General features: G+C 44.2%; 2 protein-coding genes across 4 annotated transcripts in view; one reads left to right on the top strand and one right to left on the bottom strand.

Moving 5' to 3' along the window:
• The first annotated feature begins 236 nt into the window (after window positions 1-236).
• LOC106820901 (transmembrane emp24 domain-containing protein 5-like) lies at window positions 237-8,814 on the top strand. Its single transcript, XM_014825501.1, has 6 exons — window positions 237-258; window positions 3,976-3,980; window positions 4,072-4,169; window positions 5,811-6,006; window positions 6,726-6,893; window positions 7,627-8,814. The coding sequence occupies exons 1-6, from the start codon at window positions 237-239 to the stop codon at window positions 7,714-7,716; spliced, it is 579 nt and encodes a 192-aa protein (XP_014680987.1). The 3' UTR covers window positions 7,717-8,814.
• A 1,536-nt stretch (window positions 8,815-10,350) lies between these two features.
• The window catches only part of LOC106820917 (histone demethylase UTY-like), a 14,440-nt gene continuing 5,390 nt past the window's right edge, over window positions 10,351-19,400 (bottom strand). For 2 of the 3 annotated variants that reach the window (XM_014825517.1, XM_014825516.1), the window contains exons 2-3: window positions 18,531-18,606; window positions 10,351-18,240 (exon numbers count right to left, since the gene is read on the bottom strand). In XM_014825517.1, the coding sequence (XP_014681003.1) occupies window positions 14,832-18,212 (3,381 nt within the window). In that variant the 5' untranslated portion in view covers window positions 18,213-18,240; window positions 18,531-18,606 and the 3' untranslated portion in view covers window positions 10,351-14,831. The remainder of the gene's footprint in view (window positions 18,241-18,530; window positions 18,607-19,400) is intronic. The other variant, XM_014825518.1, reaches the window with a different exon arrangement.

Below are 19,400 nucleotides of genomic sequence, written 5' to 3'. Positions count from 1 at the left end.
ATATGCAACAAGGTGCCATTCCTGCATGCAAATCACACGGGGCCTTTCTTCTACGTTAATCTCGAGCGAGAAAGGCGGCGGACACGTTTCTTTGGGTGTGTGAGTGAGTGGGCAAAGAATCTGGTGAGTAGGCAGTTATCGTGGTCGGGTAAAGGAAAGCGAGAGGGAGGTTGCTGCAGTGGTAGCTGCCGTTTGTGTGATCACGTAGGATCAAGTAGAAGTCAATACTGGTCCCAATGCGAGGAGTTGCCAGACCAGGTGAGTACGCATTGTAGGTTGATGGTGGCGGAGAGTAAGCCGTGGCACAGTCAGCGCGAACGTGAAATTTCGCACTTCCGTGTAGATAGAATATGCATTACAGGGAGCATAGATATGCTGGCGTGCAGCTGGTGGCTCCCCCAGCAACTGCAGTAAAAGCACGGTATGCAAGGGTGGGCACCAGAATCTGGGACTCCGTTGTCAGAAACAAAATTTGACTTATCATTAGTTTTAACTATTTCTTTCTATCTTTTATATTCTATATTATATTCTATCTTCATAACTTTTCCTTGTAGACCGGACCTCTACACACAGCATATCAGAAACTCGTGAAAAGCTTGCTATGTTTCTCTCAATGGTATATAAGAAACTGTTAACATTACGACCAATGCTAAGCCAGATTTTGTTTCTGAAAACTTGCCCCTGGATGGCTGTTCTGCCCAGCATAATTCTGTCTGTTGTTAGTGGCTGTGCAATTGGCATACATGGCCTTTCAGGCTCACTGTGCACGTGTTAGTAGCATGCGGGCACGTGATCAGCTGTGAGGGCTTGGGTGTTTGGTATGGGCCCAAGGGGTAAGCCAGTATAAACGGAAACTGCATGCACGGAACAGATAACTGCTGACTGACAGTAACATGTATTCCGGAATGTGCGCCTACACGTGACAGGGCACTGGGCGTGAATTGTCTGTTTGTCGGTGCATGTGCGAATAAAGTCCCTGTTAATGATAATGATAATATGTGATATATATGTGTCTGTCCATCATAATTGTGTAGTGTCGTGGGCACGCAGGGCATGACGTCCATCCCTCGCCTAATCAACTAACCCTTCTGTTCCCAACCCTACGTGTAACAGGGACCTGGTGAGCAAGCTCTAGGGGGAAGTCACTTCTCGTCCCATAGGGGTTCCGTTAGTAGCCAGGCTAGGCAGGCCGGGGACAGGAGAAACATGGACGATGATACATAACAACACGCATGTTACAGAATTTACTGTCAATAATATCAAAACAAAGAAGACTTACACTAGTTCCAATGTTAAAGGCATACTAGGCCCATTGATTATGCAATGTTGACAAATGCTAGAGTAACTGGCACCTTGTCAGGCGGGCGCGCCCGGTTTGCGCAACGTAGGGAGAAAAACGGGGCGGGGGGGGAGTTTTCCCCCCCGTTTCAATCGTTGCGCCACGTTTAAATTATTTCCGCCTCGATTGAAAAACGCATCTATTGACTATATATAACAATGTTATATATAGTTGTTATAGTAGCTATAGTAGCTATAGTTGTTATAGTAGCTATAGTAGCTATATTTGTTATAGTAGCTATAGTAGCTATAGTTGTTATAGTAGCTATAGTAGCTATAGTTGTTATAGTAGTTATATATAACTATATATAATGTTGTTATATATATAGTCAATAGATGCGTGTGTGTTGTAGCTGCAGGTGCAGACTTGTTCTTGCTGCCAGTGATTCGACCAGGCCCCGGACCCATCTAGTTTAGAAACATTATTATAGGTATAGTTATTAAGACTTTGGTAGTAAATTACTAAATTATAAATACATGTCCTGTTTATTTACCATCATTTTATTATTGAAAAGTTCCAAGTGCATGTGAATGTGACTGTGTGATGTCAAAATCGAAATCAATCAATGAATAAGTTCTAGTTTTCTATGAGTACGAGTCCGGCTACGGTTGCACTGAGTACGGTAGATACAATAATGTAACCCAAACACAGGATAGGGTTACAATCATCCCTATCCTTTTGTGTGGAGAAACCCCTGCAGGGTTCTACCCAGGATGAAATTGAAACAGGGGCAGGGGAGAGGGAGGGAGGAGAGAGGAGGGAGGGGAGGGGGAGGGGGAGGGGGAGGGGCTACTCTCTTTCGCTTGTTTTTGTTATTATTAAAACACGAAATGGCTGCATCATAGCTGCCCATGTGTTTTGTCTACATTTCGGGTGACGTCACGCGTGTACATAACAACATTTGAAAACGAAACGCAAGTAGTGCTAGTACTTTGAGGAATAAATGCATAAATACATGGTGTAAAGTTGTGGAAAGTGTTCAAAAAGATAGGTGAGATGTCCATGTAGATAAATGAGTGTTAAAAAGCCCGATAATTTTGCGTTTTGTGAGCCATTTTTCGTGGAAGCATTGGGGGACAGGTGCAGTTATGAAACTTGGCATAAAATGTTCTATAGCCCTGCGGCAACTGTACGCGGGCTATAGTACTAGAGCTAGCCTAACACTAGCAGCGTTTCCCCTGCATTGACACGAGTGAGGTGCCGCCTCACTCAAATTTTCAGCCACCTCACAGATATTTGTCCAAAACACTGCCTCGCTGAGGAAAATCACTGTTCTTCCATAGAACAGTGCTTATAATGCACCAAAATAGCTTAGAAAGCACCACATTGTACTTTTTTTTTCAAACATTTGCTGGACCCCCTAGCTGGGTAGGACCTCGAAATGCGCAAGTTTACACACACACACAGAATTACCACCTCACAGACCTATTTGGCCAGGGTAAACACTGAGTAATAACTGTAACTGCTGTTAAGTGCTTCTCTGCAACACAAAAGTAGTAGTACACCTCACACACACCCTGGCACTGACTCGGTGACTGTGTACAAGCAAGTTACAACAAAATTATAGTGCATGTGGGGAAGCGCGACTGAAAAACCAGGGTTCGACACTAACCCACGTCCGACCGACCTAGTCGGGTAAATGCTTGGTCCGGTCGCATACAACCAGAGTGCTAGTAGCCCGACTGGTCATGTTAGAATTGGTGATATAGTACTCGCACATAGTTACATGACATCATTTCACACCTTTCTGCTTTATAATTCACATTTGTAATTACAAAATGCACAATTTCCACAATGTCAGTGCAAGGCAAAACATCGAATCTTTATTACGGTGTTCGTGCTTTAAAGTTAAAACAATACCTGTCAGTGTCTAGCCCATTAACCTAGCGTGCAACCCAGGGTGCACTGAAAGGTCATCTCTGGCTAGTCTGGTTCGCGGCCGCACTGTTTGTCGCAGAGCGTGTACATTGTCTAGCAGAGTGTGAGGCCAGATACCCTTCGGCAAAAACAATAACGTGGCTTGCTACCAGCCGCAGTAGACGATCGATAAACCGTGCGCCGGTGTATGCCTGTGGTGGAATACGAATGCTGCACGAGAACTCGGCCCACGCGCGATTTAAAGCGTGGGAAACAGCATCTATGAATTCATACGATGACACACTCTTATCTAAATAAAGTTTTTCATAACAATGGTCTGGGTCTGGGCTAGTGAAAGTTAGGTCAGGGCTAGTGGTTTTCCTCAGTTACTATAGCCCGATGGTCTAGTGAAATAAAAAGTTAATGTTGAACCCTGAAAACTTGCATGACGCTCGCTTTATTTCACACAAGCACGGCGCAAATACACAACCAACTGACTCCATTTTGGTATCAAATTATAACTTTTCTTACTGGTACTGCCTACTTTACCCAGAGTCAGAGATATCTTGTGAATTCCTGCGGAAAACTGCCACTGCGCCAAAATGTAAATAGGAGCAAGTACCTGGTTATCATCCAAAACTCCCTAACCATGCTCCTATATGTATAACTCCCTATTGTTTGGCTAATGAGCGTAATTGTGTGTGTCACTCAAATACAGTCATTAGCAGCTGGTGAGTTTAGGAACCCTATTTGATAATCATGATGATATTATTTTGCAGGTTTGGTAAATTGGTACCATTACTATATATATCTTTAATTCATAGAGGTGTGAAATGTGTACAAGCATCTGAAGTATTGTATATTTTTATATACAGGTCATCGATGGAGGAGATTTAGACATAACCTTTATTACGCAGTCACCAACTGGCTATGCCATTATCACAGATATTCGAAAATCAGAAAATACCCACAGGTAAATGTTATGGATAAAAGTTGTAATACTATTATTAGTAGTGATGTCACGATCATCGATTATACTCGATCATCGGTTGAACAGTGGCTCGAACCAAGCGCTTAGTGATGTCACGATCATCGATTATACTCGATCATCGGTTGAACAGTGGCTCCAACCAAGCGCTTGGTTATCAAAATCCATAATCGATTTCATCGAAAAAAGAAACAAAAATCGAAGTAAATGAAAATGTAAAACTTGAACAAGAAAACTTGGAAAAGTGATGAGAATCAGAGATATCATTGCTATTTCCTGTTGAGGGGCTAAAGCCTAGGACACACTAGGGATTTTATACGCTGGCTAAACAAGCACATACAATTACATGCACACACGTGCATGCAAACGACGTTACGCACACGCAGGCATTCAACACCCCGAGTAACCGATTGTAACCGATCATCGGTTACTTGGGTCCAACCGATGATCGATTACGAAATTACAACCGATTGACAACACTAATTATTAGTATTATATATCGTTATCAGGTTTTAGTCCTTCGGGTTACCTGGAGGCCGAATATCATATAAAGTTGGTTGACATTTGTGCTTATTTTTTGCCTTATTTATTATTATATACCTACCTGTAGAAGCTGAGGTCATTGTGAACTGCCCATGAAACAAGTAAAATGTGCCTGGATTAAACTGGTTGCAATGGCGACTATTTGCAGGAATACCGCATATCATTAACAGTGCAGGTGTTCGTCCAAAGTAATTTCAACAGTGGTACATTACACATATATGGAAGTTAAGCCGCCCAACATTTTGTCAATTCACTATAAATAGGCCTATATTACATAAATTTTATTCATTTCAGTTGAGCATGTTACTTTTTGAGTAGAAAATGTGTTCAGGAAAATCAGAACGAACGGGTACACACACTTTACTATGGCTGAGAGGGTCTATGTCCCCCAGGGTACTGCCGGAACGTACCCTGGGTACGGTCCGGTATACCAGAACGTACCCTGGTACTATCTAATAAGCCGGACCGTATCTCGCCTACTCCACTAACGAGTCTAGGGAGCCGCCTACTCCCTAACCCTAACCCTAACCCTAACCATATCAAATAGTGACCAGGGTACGTCCCGGCAGTACCCTGGGGAACATAGACCCTATGATCTTTACTATGTACTAGGGCTGTAACAATCCACCGAAATCGAATCGGATCGCGATTCTCTTTCCTCGATCCGATCCTCGATATTTTCCTCGTATTTTCGGTTCCACTTTGATACCACTTTTTTCCTCCAATAGATGGCGGCACTACGCTATATACTGTGGAGTGTTACTTACCAATGTTACTCAGCGTCTGTGCAGTGTATAGTATACTCTCTAGACTCTCTAGTCTATTCACCATTTAGTATTCATTGGCAATTTCTAATAATTTATTATTGCAAAATAATGAAAATATAAAAAATAAGATAACATTTCAATATTTTGGGAATTGAATCAAAGGAATCGAATCGAGAGGCTAATATAGAGAACCGGATCGAATCGAGAGGCTTGTGTATCGTTACAGCCCTACTATGTACTACAATACTACTACTATATCATCATTACTATTTCTTATTATTTAGTTTGAAAGCATTTCTTGCTTTCTTTTGTTCAGGGTGACAGCATCAGAAGATGGTGACTACAAGTTCTGCTTTGACAACACCTTCAGTAGATTTTCAATCAAACTTGTATATTTCGAGCTCTCGGTAGAGAATGCAGATGGGGTCGATGATGATGATGACGATGATGAAGAGTGGATGAAGTTTGTCAGGGATGAAGAGACGCTAGGCATTAGCATTGATAACATGAAGGTCAGTCAGAGTGTCAGCTATATTACTATTCTTTTTTTTCTTTTTGATTATCGCTCTATAACTCGGCCCCTAATTCACATAGCGCAACCACACTTGGTATACTTACATGTCTGAGAGAGAAAGTGCGCATTGGCACATGTCTTTGACCTTTAATCTGGACATGAAGATAATCTCTCTGACTTTTAGTTTAACCCTAATCAACATAGTTTTCCTCGTCAGCCCCCTACGGTAACCAAATTTGACATACTTGCACATCTGCGGCAGATGAGTTGTGTAACGTCTTTGTGACTTATTTCACTTTACCTACCTTGTACATCCTTACAGAGATATTTCATTCATACTAGATCGCGGGGGATACATGTAGTAGGCGACAACTACCATTTCTAGTTCTTTATTATACAAAAATATTGCTTGGAAAAGCCTATTAACGTGTTTTATATTTGAAGTCATATAATGTTTATTACATGCATCATGCTAAACCCTTGGATTATAGCAAGTATATGAATCCAAAAACTTGACTGTATAACCAGTATATAACAGATAACTGTTGCAAGAGTGTTGCTATAATATTTATTACTTTGTGGGTCCATATTTATGCTATATTTAGCTTAAGTAACTGTATCACAGTGTACAATACATGAAGCATTTCCCATTGGATAAATAATTTGGCATATGTATGCAAACATTTTCATTAAATTTTATTGATATTTCTTTATCAGGGTGCTCTTGCAGAAGTCAAGAGCAATCTAGCAAAGTCCATACAGTTACAGACTCTACGGAAAGCCCACGAGGCAAAGGATAGGAACGTGATGGAGACCAACTACACGCGAGTCAACACCTGGTCAATTGTCTTCATCTGTATCCTGATATCGACAGGCATTGTGCAGGTGTGCATTGCCAGAGTTGTATAGTATGCAGAGTGTGTGGAGATGCTTATATATGCATTCTCACTATGCTGAGTGTATGTCACGTGATCACTGAGTTTGGCGAGCTTGCTCTGGCGAATCGTCATCCACTTGTAACATTGTGTATATTGCATTCTGATGTAAAGCCATGTATATATAGATCATGATTTTTAGGCCAATCCAATCTTTGGTTTGTGCCATGTTGATTTCTTTACTACAATGTAAATGCATTAGTCTAATTTCCCTGACAGTGTAAATGAGCTTTTATTAATAATTTGGCATACTGTTTTGGCACAGGGTTTTTAATATAGCCTAATATCCTTTTTGCTAGCAAGATAAACCTAGCCTACTAAGATAAGCCTATTCTAATCAAGCTAAACCTAGCCTTCACAATGTGTTAAGTGAACTATTCTTAATTAATACATTCTTATTATCTATTTAACTGGTTTGACTGTGCACAATTTATAGATATATACTCGTGTATAATGAAATTTCTTTTGACAACGAATCGATATATTATGTAATTAACATGAGATAGGTAATTCTGCTGCATTACAAACTCACCCACATTTTCTGGTAAGGGATGTGGGCAATGGGGGTGAGTGGAGGTTGTAACAAAAAAGCTAGGAGTGGTTGTCACAGTGAGAAACAAGCATTAAAACGTCAAGTAAGTATACGTGTATGTTAAGCATGTTGAACTTTTTTTCTGTTCTAGGTTGTCATGATCAGAGGTTTATTTGATGAAAAGAGCATGGCTCACAAAATGATGAAGAAACTCCAAGGCCAGCAGAACCAGTACTATTAAAGGTTATGAGATGGTTGGGATCCAAGTGCCTTTGCAAGCAGCTGCATCTTCGGAAGGACGTGTGTGCGTGAGGAACATGCATTTTTATTTTACACGTAAGTGTTGGGGTTGGAACTAGTGCATAATAATATAGAGAGCAGGTTCATTGAGAATTGTATGAACCTTGAGTACCTCATCTTAATTATTATAGCCACCGAACAGAGTTACATGAAGAGACAAGAATCAACAAGATGCAATGGGTTCTGGACACTGAATCTTAATTCAAAATTTAGTACACAAGATTTTTTCTGAAATGCAATATATAATGTTGAAACATCACTTCTTTTAACAGACCAAAACGGTTTTTAGCATAGCATTTACTTTTTGTAACCCACGGGAGGTTCACGATAGTCAAGGATGAATGCACATAATTCGGTTCAACCCAGTTATATCAACTGGAATATATTAAAGGAGCACAGACATATATTTTTAGAGATTAAAAAGCAACAAATAAATCAATTTCAATGTCGACCAGCTGTACGGGTGAAAGTGTATAATCGAAAATATATCACTATTAGTTGTGATATATTTCTGACGTAATGTTGCTGTGTATGTGTGTGTCACCCTATTGTGTATTATTGCCCATGTCTAATATTTATGGGCTTGTTTTTCTTATCTTCGTGCTTGCATGAACCCCATCCTCATAATAAATTGTGATAATTGCACAGAACAAATGTCGCCCTCTTCGAACGAAATGCTGATGTGTTATTGTAGTCATAAATTAAACTGTGGCATTGTACTGAACCTTTAGACGTTTTTGAAGCATAAGTTCAGAGATGTATTAAAGTACATATTTTCTTGTAGATGGCAGCATTGAGGTTAGGTTAACTCCGTGTTGTTGTCTGCCAACTGCTTACATATTTGAGCTTTAGTTTGGCTGAGAGGGTCTATGTCCCCCAGGGTACTGCCGGAACGTACCCTGGGTATGGTCCGGTATACCGGAACGTACCCTGGTACTATCTAATCACAGGCCCTTGGCCCAGGGCCTGTGATCTAATATGCCGGACCGTACCTCGCCTACTCCACTAACGAGTCTAGGAAGTCGCCTATGCCTACTCCCCTACCGGCTATACCATATTCAAATAGTTAACCCAGGGTACGTTCCCGGCAGTACCCTGGGACATAGACCCCTATGAGCCTTTAGTTGTTTAGATTTTATTTGATTACACGCATGTGCGCAGCATGGCTAAATGGAAAAAATAATTTGTTCATATTCTGTTATGTACATTGGACTGCATTCTCTAATTAATAAAATGCTTGTGTTAATGGCCTTAATTAAATTTACTAGTTGTGCCCTCGTTCGCTATGTTAGATGATAGCTTGACATTTCATAGTTGCTCGGTAGCATGTTATTAGTATAGTTTCCTTAGGCCAAAACAAAATATGTGTGGTTACCGTTACATGCCGAAAAAAATAGGGTAGGTAGGTAGGGAAAACATTTTATTTTCTTGAAATATTTTATTTACGAACCATGTCCGAAGGATGTGCGTTGCGCCTTTTGAAGCAGGAACTGTCCAATTCATATTTTTTTTTTTTAATTGTTTTTTTTTTTACTTTAAAGAAAATTGACAATAAGATGTTTAGGGTAGCTGGGAATAAATAGGGTCGGTCGGGAAACCGTAACCACACCTATATTTTGTTTTGGCCTTACAGATGTTTGACTTTGACTTTGTTATCTGCACAATGTTGTTAAAGTTGTTAAGAGTCAAGTGTTGAACGAAGTTTTTGCTAGAGCGATACTGCACATGTTGTACAAACAGGTGAACCACTCGGTGACTAAATCGTATGAATTCACGTGTAATTATATGTTAATTCATTGATGACATTTTATACTAGACATTTTGAATCATTTGCAATAAAAAATGTGTATTTTTGAATGAAACTTGTACATGTGCAAAACTCATTTTCATTGCTGCGCAGCATAATTGATTGAAGATATTTGCTAGGGCTGTAGGGTAAACCTAAAGGGCTGGTATGTATGTAGTGTTGACACTTACCATTTATCTCGGGATGATAGGCCACTACAAGTAATAATTTCGTATAAGATTTACAATATACATATGGTCTGTCACCTGATACATGCATGTTTGTGTGTAGATGTAAGGTAATTGTAGGGTTCATGCCAAAACCTTAACCAGGATCGTAATGTTTTTGTTATGAACACCTATCATTCACCGCCACTATAATTTCCGCTTTGTTATCCTCTCCATCCAATTGATACATTTTCGTATATACGCAGAGACGATTAAAGCAAAATCGTTTTTTCGATATGTGAGACCAACGAACGAATCGACCATTGCATAAAGGAAGTGGACACGGGACACCTTTTCAGAAACATTTCAGAGCAAACACTGAAAACGATTTCACGTTGGTTCAGGTTGTAATATTTCTTGCTAGAACAAAATCTTAATATTACCTATTTTACAATATCTACAATGTAAGTGGAGCAGAAATTAGCTATCGTTTATGCTTTCAACATTAACCATTGGATTTCTGGTGAGAGTGCATGACAGTTCTGAGGAAGGCATGCCGCTTCAATAGTTTTTTATGTACAATGTGCGACAAACACCAGTGAGCATGCTAAATCTCCTTAAATACAGTTACAAAACTTTTATTTTTGATTCTGCACTTTTGAATACAATCCAATTCAGCTACAGAGAGATGCTTTTCTGTACAACGAGTCTTTTTTTAATGTGTAAATTACATGTATATTACAAACAGCCATGTGTAAAGGAACGAACGAGGTCAACATTTCAATAAGCCAGAAACTGCAGTATACGGGCTTTTCAGGAGTTACTTACGTAACATTTCTTGCTTTGACACATGCCCCATCAATTTATTGAAACACTTCACACACAGAATGAGACGAAATTCACAAAAACGCAATAATAAAAAAGAGACTATTCATAATCTAACTATCGTTAACGTTGACGTATTCCCATATTAACAACAGTTCTGCCCCGCAACCATTCATTCACGATCAGCTAAGCAGCAATTTTCGTAAGAAGTTGCCTGTCAAATCGTACAAATTCGACTGCTTAAATTTCTTTCAGCAGAAATTGCTAAACTCAGTCATGAAAGTCGTCGAGGTACAAGGTACCTATGGAGCAGAAACTACCATAAATGTCCTGCAGCGGAGATGCCGGTAAGCGCATACACCAGCGCTCCTACCAGTAACTTTCTTACAAGTAACTTGAGAGTACGCTTGCTGTTGATGGAGGCATACAGGTCTTGCCTCGGGGCCGGCGATTGTTCTCGTACAATGCACCCGACTGATCACACCTAACCGCACGCTTGTCCCCCTCTGGCACAATGTCGCCCGAGCATTCCCTCACCAGCAACAACAACAGCGGTTTATGTCGACTGCAAGGGGTTTTCTGCGCGAGCGGGGAGGCGGATGGGGATGCCATTCGTCGTGGGGAAGACAACAAGCGGACACGACTGGAGGGATAACCTTGGAATGGAAAACGATGGGGCACAGATGTTGTCGTCTCCGCGTCATTGAGACGTCTCGGTCAAGACGTGACAGCGATTCAGGATGCAGCGGTTGACCGATCGCCATGCCGCCCCTCGCGCCAATGCTATTCAAGCTGCTTAGGTTTCGGTTGAACAACAAATATTTGCTTACGTGTTAATGTAAGGGTGGAGTGGTCTCGCAGATTTGCCTGAGACTGAGAGTTGCCTGTACAAAGCCCACGCACGCATGCACACCAGACACGTACACACGCGCACACGCGCACACACACACACGCACACGCACACGCACACGCACACGCACACGCACACACACGCACATACTGTGCAATAATACGGAAACCAACCAAAGGTATCGTCAACGGATAAAGACGGAAGCTCTGGTATGGCGACAATTCGCCACTTGCAAATACGTATAAATTTACATATGCAATACTTGAAACCTGCCGCCTGCAGGAATTCACTGCAGAAATGGCTTGAATATACATATTTTGTTAAAAATGTGTTCAGATTCGGACTGAATTTCTGCATTTGGAAGCGACTAAGTAAGTAGTCAATCGAAGAAAGTATAATTCAATAGTATCAATAGGAACAATTGCTTGAAAGGATCTTTCCAAACACCCCGGCGTACACAAAGGTACAGCGTGAACTATTACATGCTTTGCAAAGATAGCCAAAGCAGTTTCACCCTACGAGCCAAACCGGGTTGACCGAGGTCACAAACGACCTGGCCTGTAACTCCGCGCTCGACCGACTCATTCAGTGACCAGCAACTGCAAACGTCCTTCAACTAGACTCGTAGTAAGTGCGTGACTTCACAACCGAAATTACAGACGAATGCTGGCAAATAACTCTCTCCCCGCGCGCATTACATAACTTTACAGAGACATGCACATGATTTTACACAATCATGAATCGATGACGAACGTGTACACAAAATAAAATACACTTTTGCATATAATCAAAACAATGCAACTCGCATGAAGAACCAATATTACGATTGTGAATCTGAATATCATGATGAAATCTTTCTTCTATGGCATCAAGAGGCAACCGCCGATAGGAGAAATTCGTACACATAATGGCTGAAATATCGTGACGAAGCTACTCGCATCGTTAGTATGCATCCAACACCACACATGTTGATCGAGAATCCGAATTCGAATCAAAAACCGTTTGCTCTGTATTCCGACAAGCGATCGGTTTTTTCAATGGACATGCACTACGGGACACAAATAGAAACGGCCGACATGTTTGCGGAACGACAAAATTATGGACGTGATCGCGAATGTATTCTTTGGTAGTTTGACAGCAAGGTCAGGATTTCCTGAATATAAAGTATAAAGCTCATCACAATACTCATGCAGTTTGTTCTCGGTAGAAGAAATTAGACCATATCTATTAGACAAGGCGGCAAGGGTATAGACAAACGTCTCAATAATAACCTTACAAGCCTCGCGTATTTTCCCTTATCTTACTCTCTCACTCTCGCTAGACAACACAAACACTGCGTTACTGTACAGACTCCCTTTAGTTACATACGTACATGTACAATTTACACGTGTGCATGGGGGAAATCTTGGTTGCCTTGCGAACTATCGCAGTTATAACAAAATCAATTGACTCCATGAAACTATACATTTTGGACCCAAGAACTTCATTACTAACTAGTAAAAATAACGACTGCAATTTATACATGACCCTGTCGGAAATAAGTTACTAAACAAAACTAGTAGAAGATGGCAGTAAGATGGGGGATACATAATCCATGCACATACCAACTTATTTTTATACATGCTTTTCATCAGCTGCACTACCAAAACACAGTCAAGTACTCCGTTTAAAAAAAAAAACTAGAAAAAATATTGAAGAAACACTCAAAAACCATTTTTAGTCTGCCAATGTACAGTCGGTTGTCTCTTGGGAATGAAGCGGGGGGGGGCACTCTAGCAACCATAGCAACCAACCAGACATTTTGTCAATCTCCACACCACAACTCCTGCCTTTACGTAGTAGTTGCCCTCTCTTGCTGTCAAAACACGCACACTTCACACAGTACAGCGCACGGCTACCACAAACACGTGGGGGAACACACAATGTATCTAGGCTAGAATTCCTATCAATGCGAGTCCGTCCGCCTCGCCGCACGCTGACCTTGCACTGTCTGTGCACCTCGGATCTCGCCGGCTGGATGGCCCAGCTACCTGCACAGACAGACTGCCCTTCAGGGGCAGGTGCACGCCTGCCTCCCCGTCTCGTCTCCACAACAAAAGCAGTGGTGGCGGCACTAACACCGCTGCCACGCGCGGCAAACGCTCGTCAAACGTAAAATTGCACAATCGCGACTTCGCTGCACACGCAAGCTGCGAATCTCGCCACGCCGCCTACCTCCGTCCGCGGTGTCACTAAATCTCGAAGGAGGCACAGAGCGACGGCTTAAATGGTGAAAAAAAAATCATAATTTCAAACACCTACGATGCTGTAACTAGCCTGGCATCTCCGTGCACACAGTTGAATGTGGAGTAAAAATCAGTGAACACTGTACAAATGCACGCCAGCCGGGTGCTCACTCTGGCAGTGATGATAACTGAGCACACCGTCGTCGTACAAAACGGCGTATCAGCAGTGGAACGCCGCCTGTTTCCGTACTGCTAGCGTTCTTATTAGGTTCCTGAGTTCCAATCAAAATGCCAGCAGACAGAAACAGGCATGCCACCATCGATAATATAGAGCCCACAAGAAATGCAAAGAACAGATAGTATGCGATCGGCTACAACAACAATGCACTTTAAACAGCACTCATTGTTTCACACACGCGAGATCTTGTCAAGAAAACAGAACATTATTGCGATGCATGACATCTCGACAATTCACATGCAACAAACAATGCAAGCCACAGTGCAGAACAAGAACAATACATATTCAGTACATAAATGAACACATTTCTCGCATTTCTTCGCGGGCTCTGAAAAATTACCTACACACAAACACATTTGAGTGTTACGACGGATTCTTATTACGAACTGCTGTAATCTTACTACATTTAATGAACTCATGTAGATAACGCAGAACATCACACTCTCCCTACAGAAAATATTTTAAGGGTACACCGTAGCTTTTCCCATTCGACCCTAAATCCTCTCTTTCTTTCAATTACGAGAAAATGATACGTACACAGGATCGCACCCAAAACGTGTGCACAACGATGAAGACGTGCACAAGATCTGTTTGGCATTACACGAGATAGCTGTTTCCTCTGTCAAGACCTCACACGCCTGCCGCGGATGCTTGCTACTGCTCTCACAGACCTCACACGCCTGCCGCGGATGCTTGCTACTGCTCTCACAGACCTCACACGCCTCCTGTGGATGCTTGCTACTACTCTCACAGACCACACACGCCTGCCACGGATGCTTGCTACTGCTCTTACAGACCTCACACGCCTCCTGTGAATGCTTGCTACTCCTTTCGCAGACCTCACACGCCCTTCCACAGACTCTTGCCACCTCTCTCAGACCTCACACGCCTCCTGTGGGTGCTTGCGAATCCTCTCGCAGAACTGATTGGCCTCGCACCGGCCCTTCCTACACCTCTCACTGATCTCATATACCTCCCGCGGGCGGCCCTAGTGGCATCTGCAGCTGGAAGTTGTCGTAGACTTCGGCGAGGTGGACCATCTGGTACTGCTGCAGGATGATGAAGCCATCGAGGCTTGGACTGAGCTTGCGCGCACAGTCGAGACAGTACACCTGGTGCTTGCCATTCTCCTGCTCGCGGCAGAACAGGATGTTGAAGACCTCAACCTCGCAGATGTGGCAGTAGTGCGCGATCTCGTTGCGCTCACGCTGCTGGTACAGCACGCGCTTGCCGAGGCTGTCCACGTACTCCAGTATGATCTGCGACTCCTTGAGCGTGCGCAGCAGCGTGCACTTGATCATCTCGAAGAGCCGCTGCTCGGAGATCTTCACGTTGCGCGCCTCGTTCCACGACAAGTGCACCATCGGCACGATCGACTTGTACGCGTTCAGCTTGTTCCACTCGTAGCGATCCATGCCGAGGTGGTACTGCTGCGCGGTGAACGGCGCCACGTTCCACGCGATGTTGTTACACCAGCCGATCGCCTGCACCCAGTGCACGGCGCCGGGTCCGACCCAGACGAGGTCGCCCGGCCGCTGGATGAAGCGGTACAGCGGGATGTTGTTCTCGTAGAGGTCGTCGACGAGTGGCCACCAGGAGCCGCTGAGATAGTTGACGCCGTGCCGGTCGCACAGCTGGTGGATCGCGCCCCAGTACTCGACGGGCGTCGCGAACCACTCACAGTCGCCCGGCCCGATGTTGATGTTTACCGAGCAGAAGTTGTTGTTCTCCTGGTGGCCCGGCGTGCGGCTGCCCGGCACCTTCATGTACAGCTGCACCGTGTTCATGCCGAGGATGTTGTGGCCAACGTGGCTGAGCATGTTGTTCGCCGAGACGACACGGAACATCGCCGGCAGCTTCGTCAGCTCCTGCAGCTGCGCGCGCCACTTGATCTCGTCGGAGAGATCGACGTTCGTGCCGAACTTGATCACCTTGAACGGCGGCGCCTTCTCCTTCTTGCTCTTCACGCCGCCGATCTTGGCGTTCGACGACGAGCCCGAGTCGCTGTCCGTGTCGTGGTAGACGCCGTGCGCGCGCTCGTGCTCCTCCTTCAGGCTCTCCTGAAACGACTGCGCCTGGTACTGCGCGTACTTTGCGATCGACGTGTACGAACGGCTGCTCTCGCACTGCCACACCTGCGTCTTGCAGCCGGCGTCCCAGTTCTCGTCGGATGGCTGCTGGTGCTGCGTGCGCACCTCGACGATGTGGTCGGCGTTCGCCTCGACAAGGCTGCGCGTCGAGAACAGGCCGAGGTCGAGCTTGAGGGCGCCGGCGAGGCCGCGCACGACCGCGACCGGGTGCGAGTGGATCCACTTCTGCAGCTCGGCCGAGAACGCGTCCTTCTTGTTCTCGAGGTACGTGCTCGGGGTCGGCGGGTACAGCTCCTCCTTTGGCGGCGACGGTGTCGGCGGCGGCGGGGGCTGCGGCGGCGGCATGCTCGTGTTGAACAGCCCCTGCTTGCCGAGACCCTTGCACGCGGCGATGATCTGCGCGGCCGACATCTTCAGCGTCGCGACGTCAGCCGGAAGCAACGACGACGCGCCGCCCGCCTTCTGCGCGCCGCCTCTTGCATTGTTATTGTTGTTGTTGTTTGGTCCCATCAGCGACGACGTCAGATTGGTGAGCGCGGGGCGCGTGCCAGCCTGCGGCTGTGCATCGCCCGTCTGCGCGACGGCCGTCTGTGTCGCGTCGGGTGTGGCGGCGTCGTGCGGCACGGACGCTGCGATAGCACTACTTGTGATAGTCACCTGAGTATTTTGCGAGTTTCCCTGAGGTAAGTGAGTTTGCGAGTAAGGCACATTAGCTGCCGACAACTGCTGCTGCTGGCTCTGCTGTTGCTGCTGCGATGCAGCTCGGTGGTCTGCACTCATGAACGGCGGCTGTATTAGCTCGCCGCCCACGTTGCCGCCAGCACCAGAAATTCGGCGCTTCTTCGAAGCGCTTGGTGACGTGTAACCGGCGCCGAGCATGTTGCCCACGTTGGGCGAAGACGGGTGCACGAGGCTCTGAGCGTAGCTCTGCGCCATGTACTGCTTCGGTCCGGCCATCCCGATAGCTGAGCGCTGCTGCATATTGTTTGCATTGCCTTGCCGAGACGTTAACTCGGCGGGTATCGGAAGATTCCACGCCTCCTCAATACTGGGAAGTGTCTTTGGTCTTTGCAAGCTGCTCAGCTGCGGATTAGCCAGCTGCGTCTCCAGGATTTTCACTCGCGCCGCGATATTCGAGCCCACTTGTACTTTACACCTGGACGCATTCACATAACAAGTCAACGCGTCCTTCAGTTGGCCACACGACTCATACAATATGCCTAGGTCCGTCCATGCAGCAAAGTGCTCTTTATCTAGCTGCACAGCACAGATGTAAGCTTGCAGCGCATCCATTGGCTGGTTCTGTTGTTGATAGAGTACACCAATTGAGCACCAGGTGTCTGCACTTGCCTCAGATTTGTCTATGCTGTGTCTATAGGAAACGAATGCATCATGGACTTTACTTGCACTAGAATAACACCGACCCAGAAAGTACCAGCTCTGTCCACTGTTCGGATCAGCCTCAATAGCCTTCTGTAGGTAGGAAATGGCGCAGGCCTCTCGCTGAAGTTTCAGACCGAGTGACTCACACGTGTGGTACATCCAGCCAAGCTGTCGCAAGGCATTCGCACGCACTTGGTTCGACAAGTCGGGCGTCTGAAGCAACTTCTCGTACAGTTCCTTCGCACGGATGTTCTTGCTTTGAACCTCGTGGAGGTGTGCGACATGGAACTGAATGTCGATCTTCGACAAAGAGCAAGGGTTCGAATCGATCAGCGCCAGCTGGAAATGTTTTAGGCTCGACTCAAAATCGTTGTTGATTTTAAAAATGATCCCCAACCTCAGGTGAACCTCACTCGCACGACTAAAGCTTGGATCGACGTACAAAACCTGTTGAAATGCTTTCGCCGCCCATTTAAATGCATTGTAATGGAAGTACACTAATCCGAGGCCATACAGAAATGGTGCATCTTTCCAGTATTCCTCCTCTATGTTGAAGAACTTCTGATAAGCTGACAGTGACTTTGCATAATCTTCCAGCAATAGGTGTAAGTGTCCAAGCTTGCAGTATGTTTTGGGATTGACAAGCTTCTCGGTGCTGTCACACTTTGGCTTCGTTTTCTTCTCCATTTCCTGGAAGAGGCGGTTGTCGGCCAATACCTTCTCCAAATACTGCACTGCCTTCATAATGAGAGTCTTTTTTGGTGACTCTTCTACCGTATTCAGCTTCAGGAAGCCATATAGGCGACTGTCGTACTCGGCCAGTAGTGTCATCTCCTGGGGAGTTAACACACTATCTTCTTGCACTGGTTGCATCTTGCCTGTCAGATCTTCAGCCTCTCAACTAAAAAAAAAGAAAAGACACGATATAATTATTTACGACGAATAAGACTTGCACAGGTCTTGCACCACTTCTCACGTGCATTCTGAATTCTAGCAAATTAACGTTCGCAGTATAAGTGGGTTTTGCTTTTCTACTAATTGATTGTAACCAACTTGTTACCGTAATTACGATAACTTAACTAACTACTAGCACACTAATGCTTTTAAGCATGTTTTTACTATTTGATGCTTGGTCTTCTATATAAAATTAACGATGAGTACAATGTTGATGAGTAGTACGAACATGCTTACCACTAGATATTATCAACGATCATTTAATCTTTTTAGCATCCACCACATAAATCAAAGGATATGAATTTGACACACACTGAAAAAGAACAATATAATTTTTTATTTTACTTTTAACAGTTAACAAAATGCTTTAAAAAATGTACAATTAACTGAATTCGGTCCTAAACCATAATCTCATTCACATTGAATCCATGCAACTTGGGATACTGAGTTACCTATCAGTTAGACAGGTTTCCTGTCATTTTTATTCAAGAAAACATGAGGCACAAATCTCACAGGAAAGCCTGCTTTTATAAGGCACAGTGCAATTCAATTAAATGATGTAAAATTACATAAAGGATTAAAGTGCCCACAGTTTTCCGAATAGTGTGATCCATGCCACCCCACATTTTAAGTTTAAATTGCAACTAATCATTTACCGAACACAAAGAACAGAATTGAGTAAGATTAATAGAGTACATTTCAATATCGCATGAAGAGGAGGGAACTTGTAGGGTGAGGCATGCATTAAAACATACCACTTTCGATTCATGTAATCTATTTGGAATGGCTTTGAAAATGTAATCAGCACAGTACTATGGCTATTCACCATGCATGTAAGGGCAATATATGTGCACATAAAATGGCACTAACCAGTTGAAACGTGACAAATAAATAAACAAGTGCCGCGGAGCGACAGCGCTCATCTAACGTCTACTGCGGTGACTCTGTGGTGGAGTGGTGGGATTCTAGTACCAAATGTGTTCAACTACGCGCCGAAACAGTGAAGGCACAGGATGGTATCACGGAACCTTCCAATAGAATGTTCATTGGATTGTTATGAAAGTTGCCACGAGATGGCGCGTACGTTAAGTGTCTTAAGATTAAAGA

This window comes from Priapulus caudatus, unplaced genomic scaffold (genome assembly GCF_000485595.1).
Source record: "Priapulus caudatus unplaced genomic scaffold, Priapulus_caudatus-5.0.1 Scaffold52, whole genome shotgun sequence".
Taxonomy (NCBI): Eukaryota; Metazoa; Priapulida; class Priapulimorpha; order Priapulimorphida; family Priapulidae; genus Priapulus; species Priapulus caudatus.
Note: the sequence above shows the minus strand (reverse complement) of the source record. Positions and strands in the feature narration are given on the sequence as shown.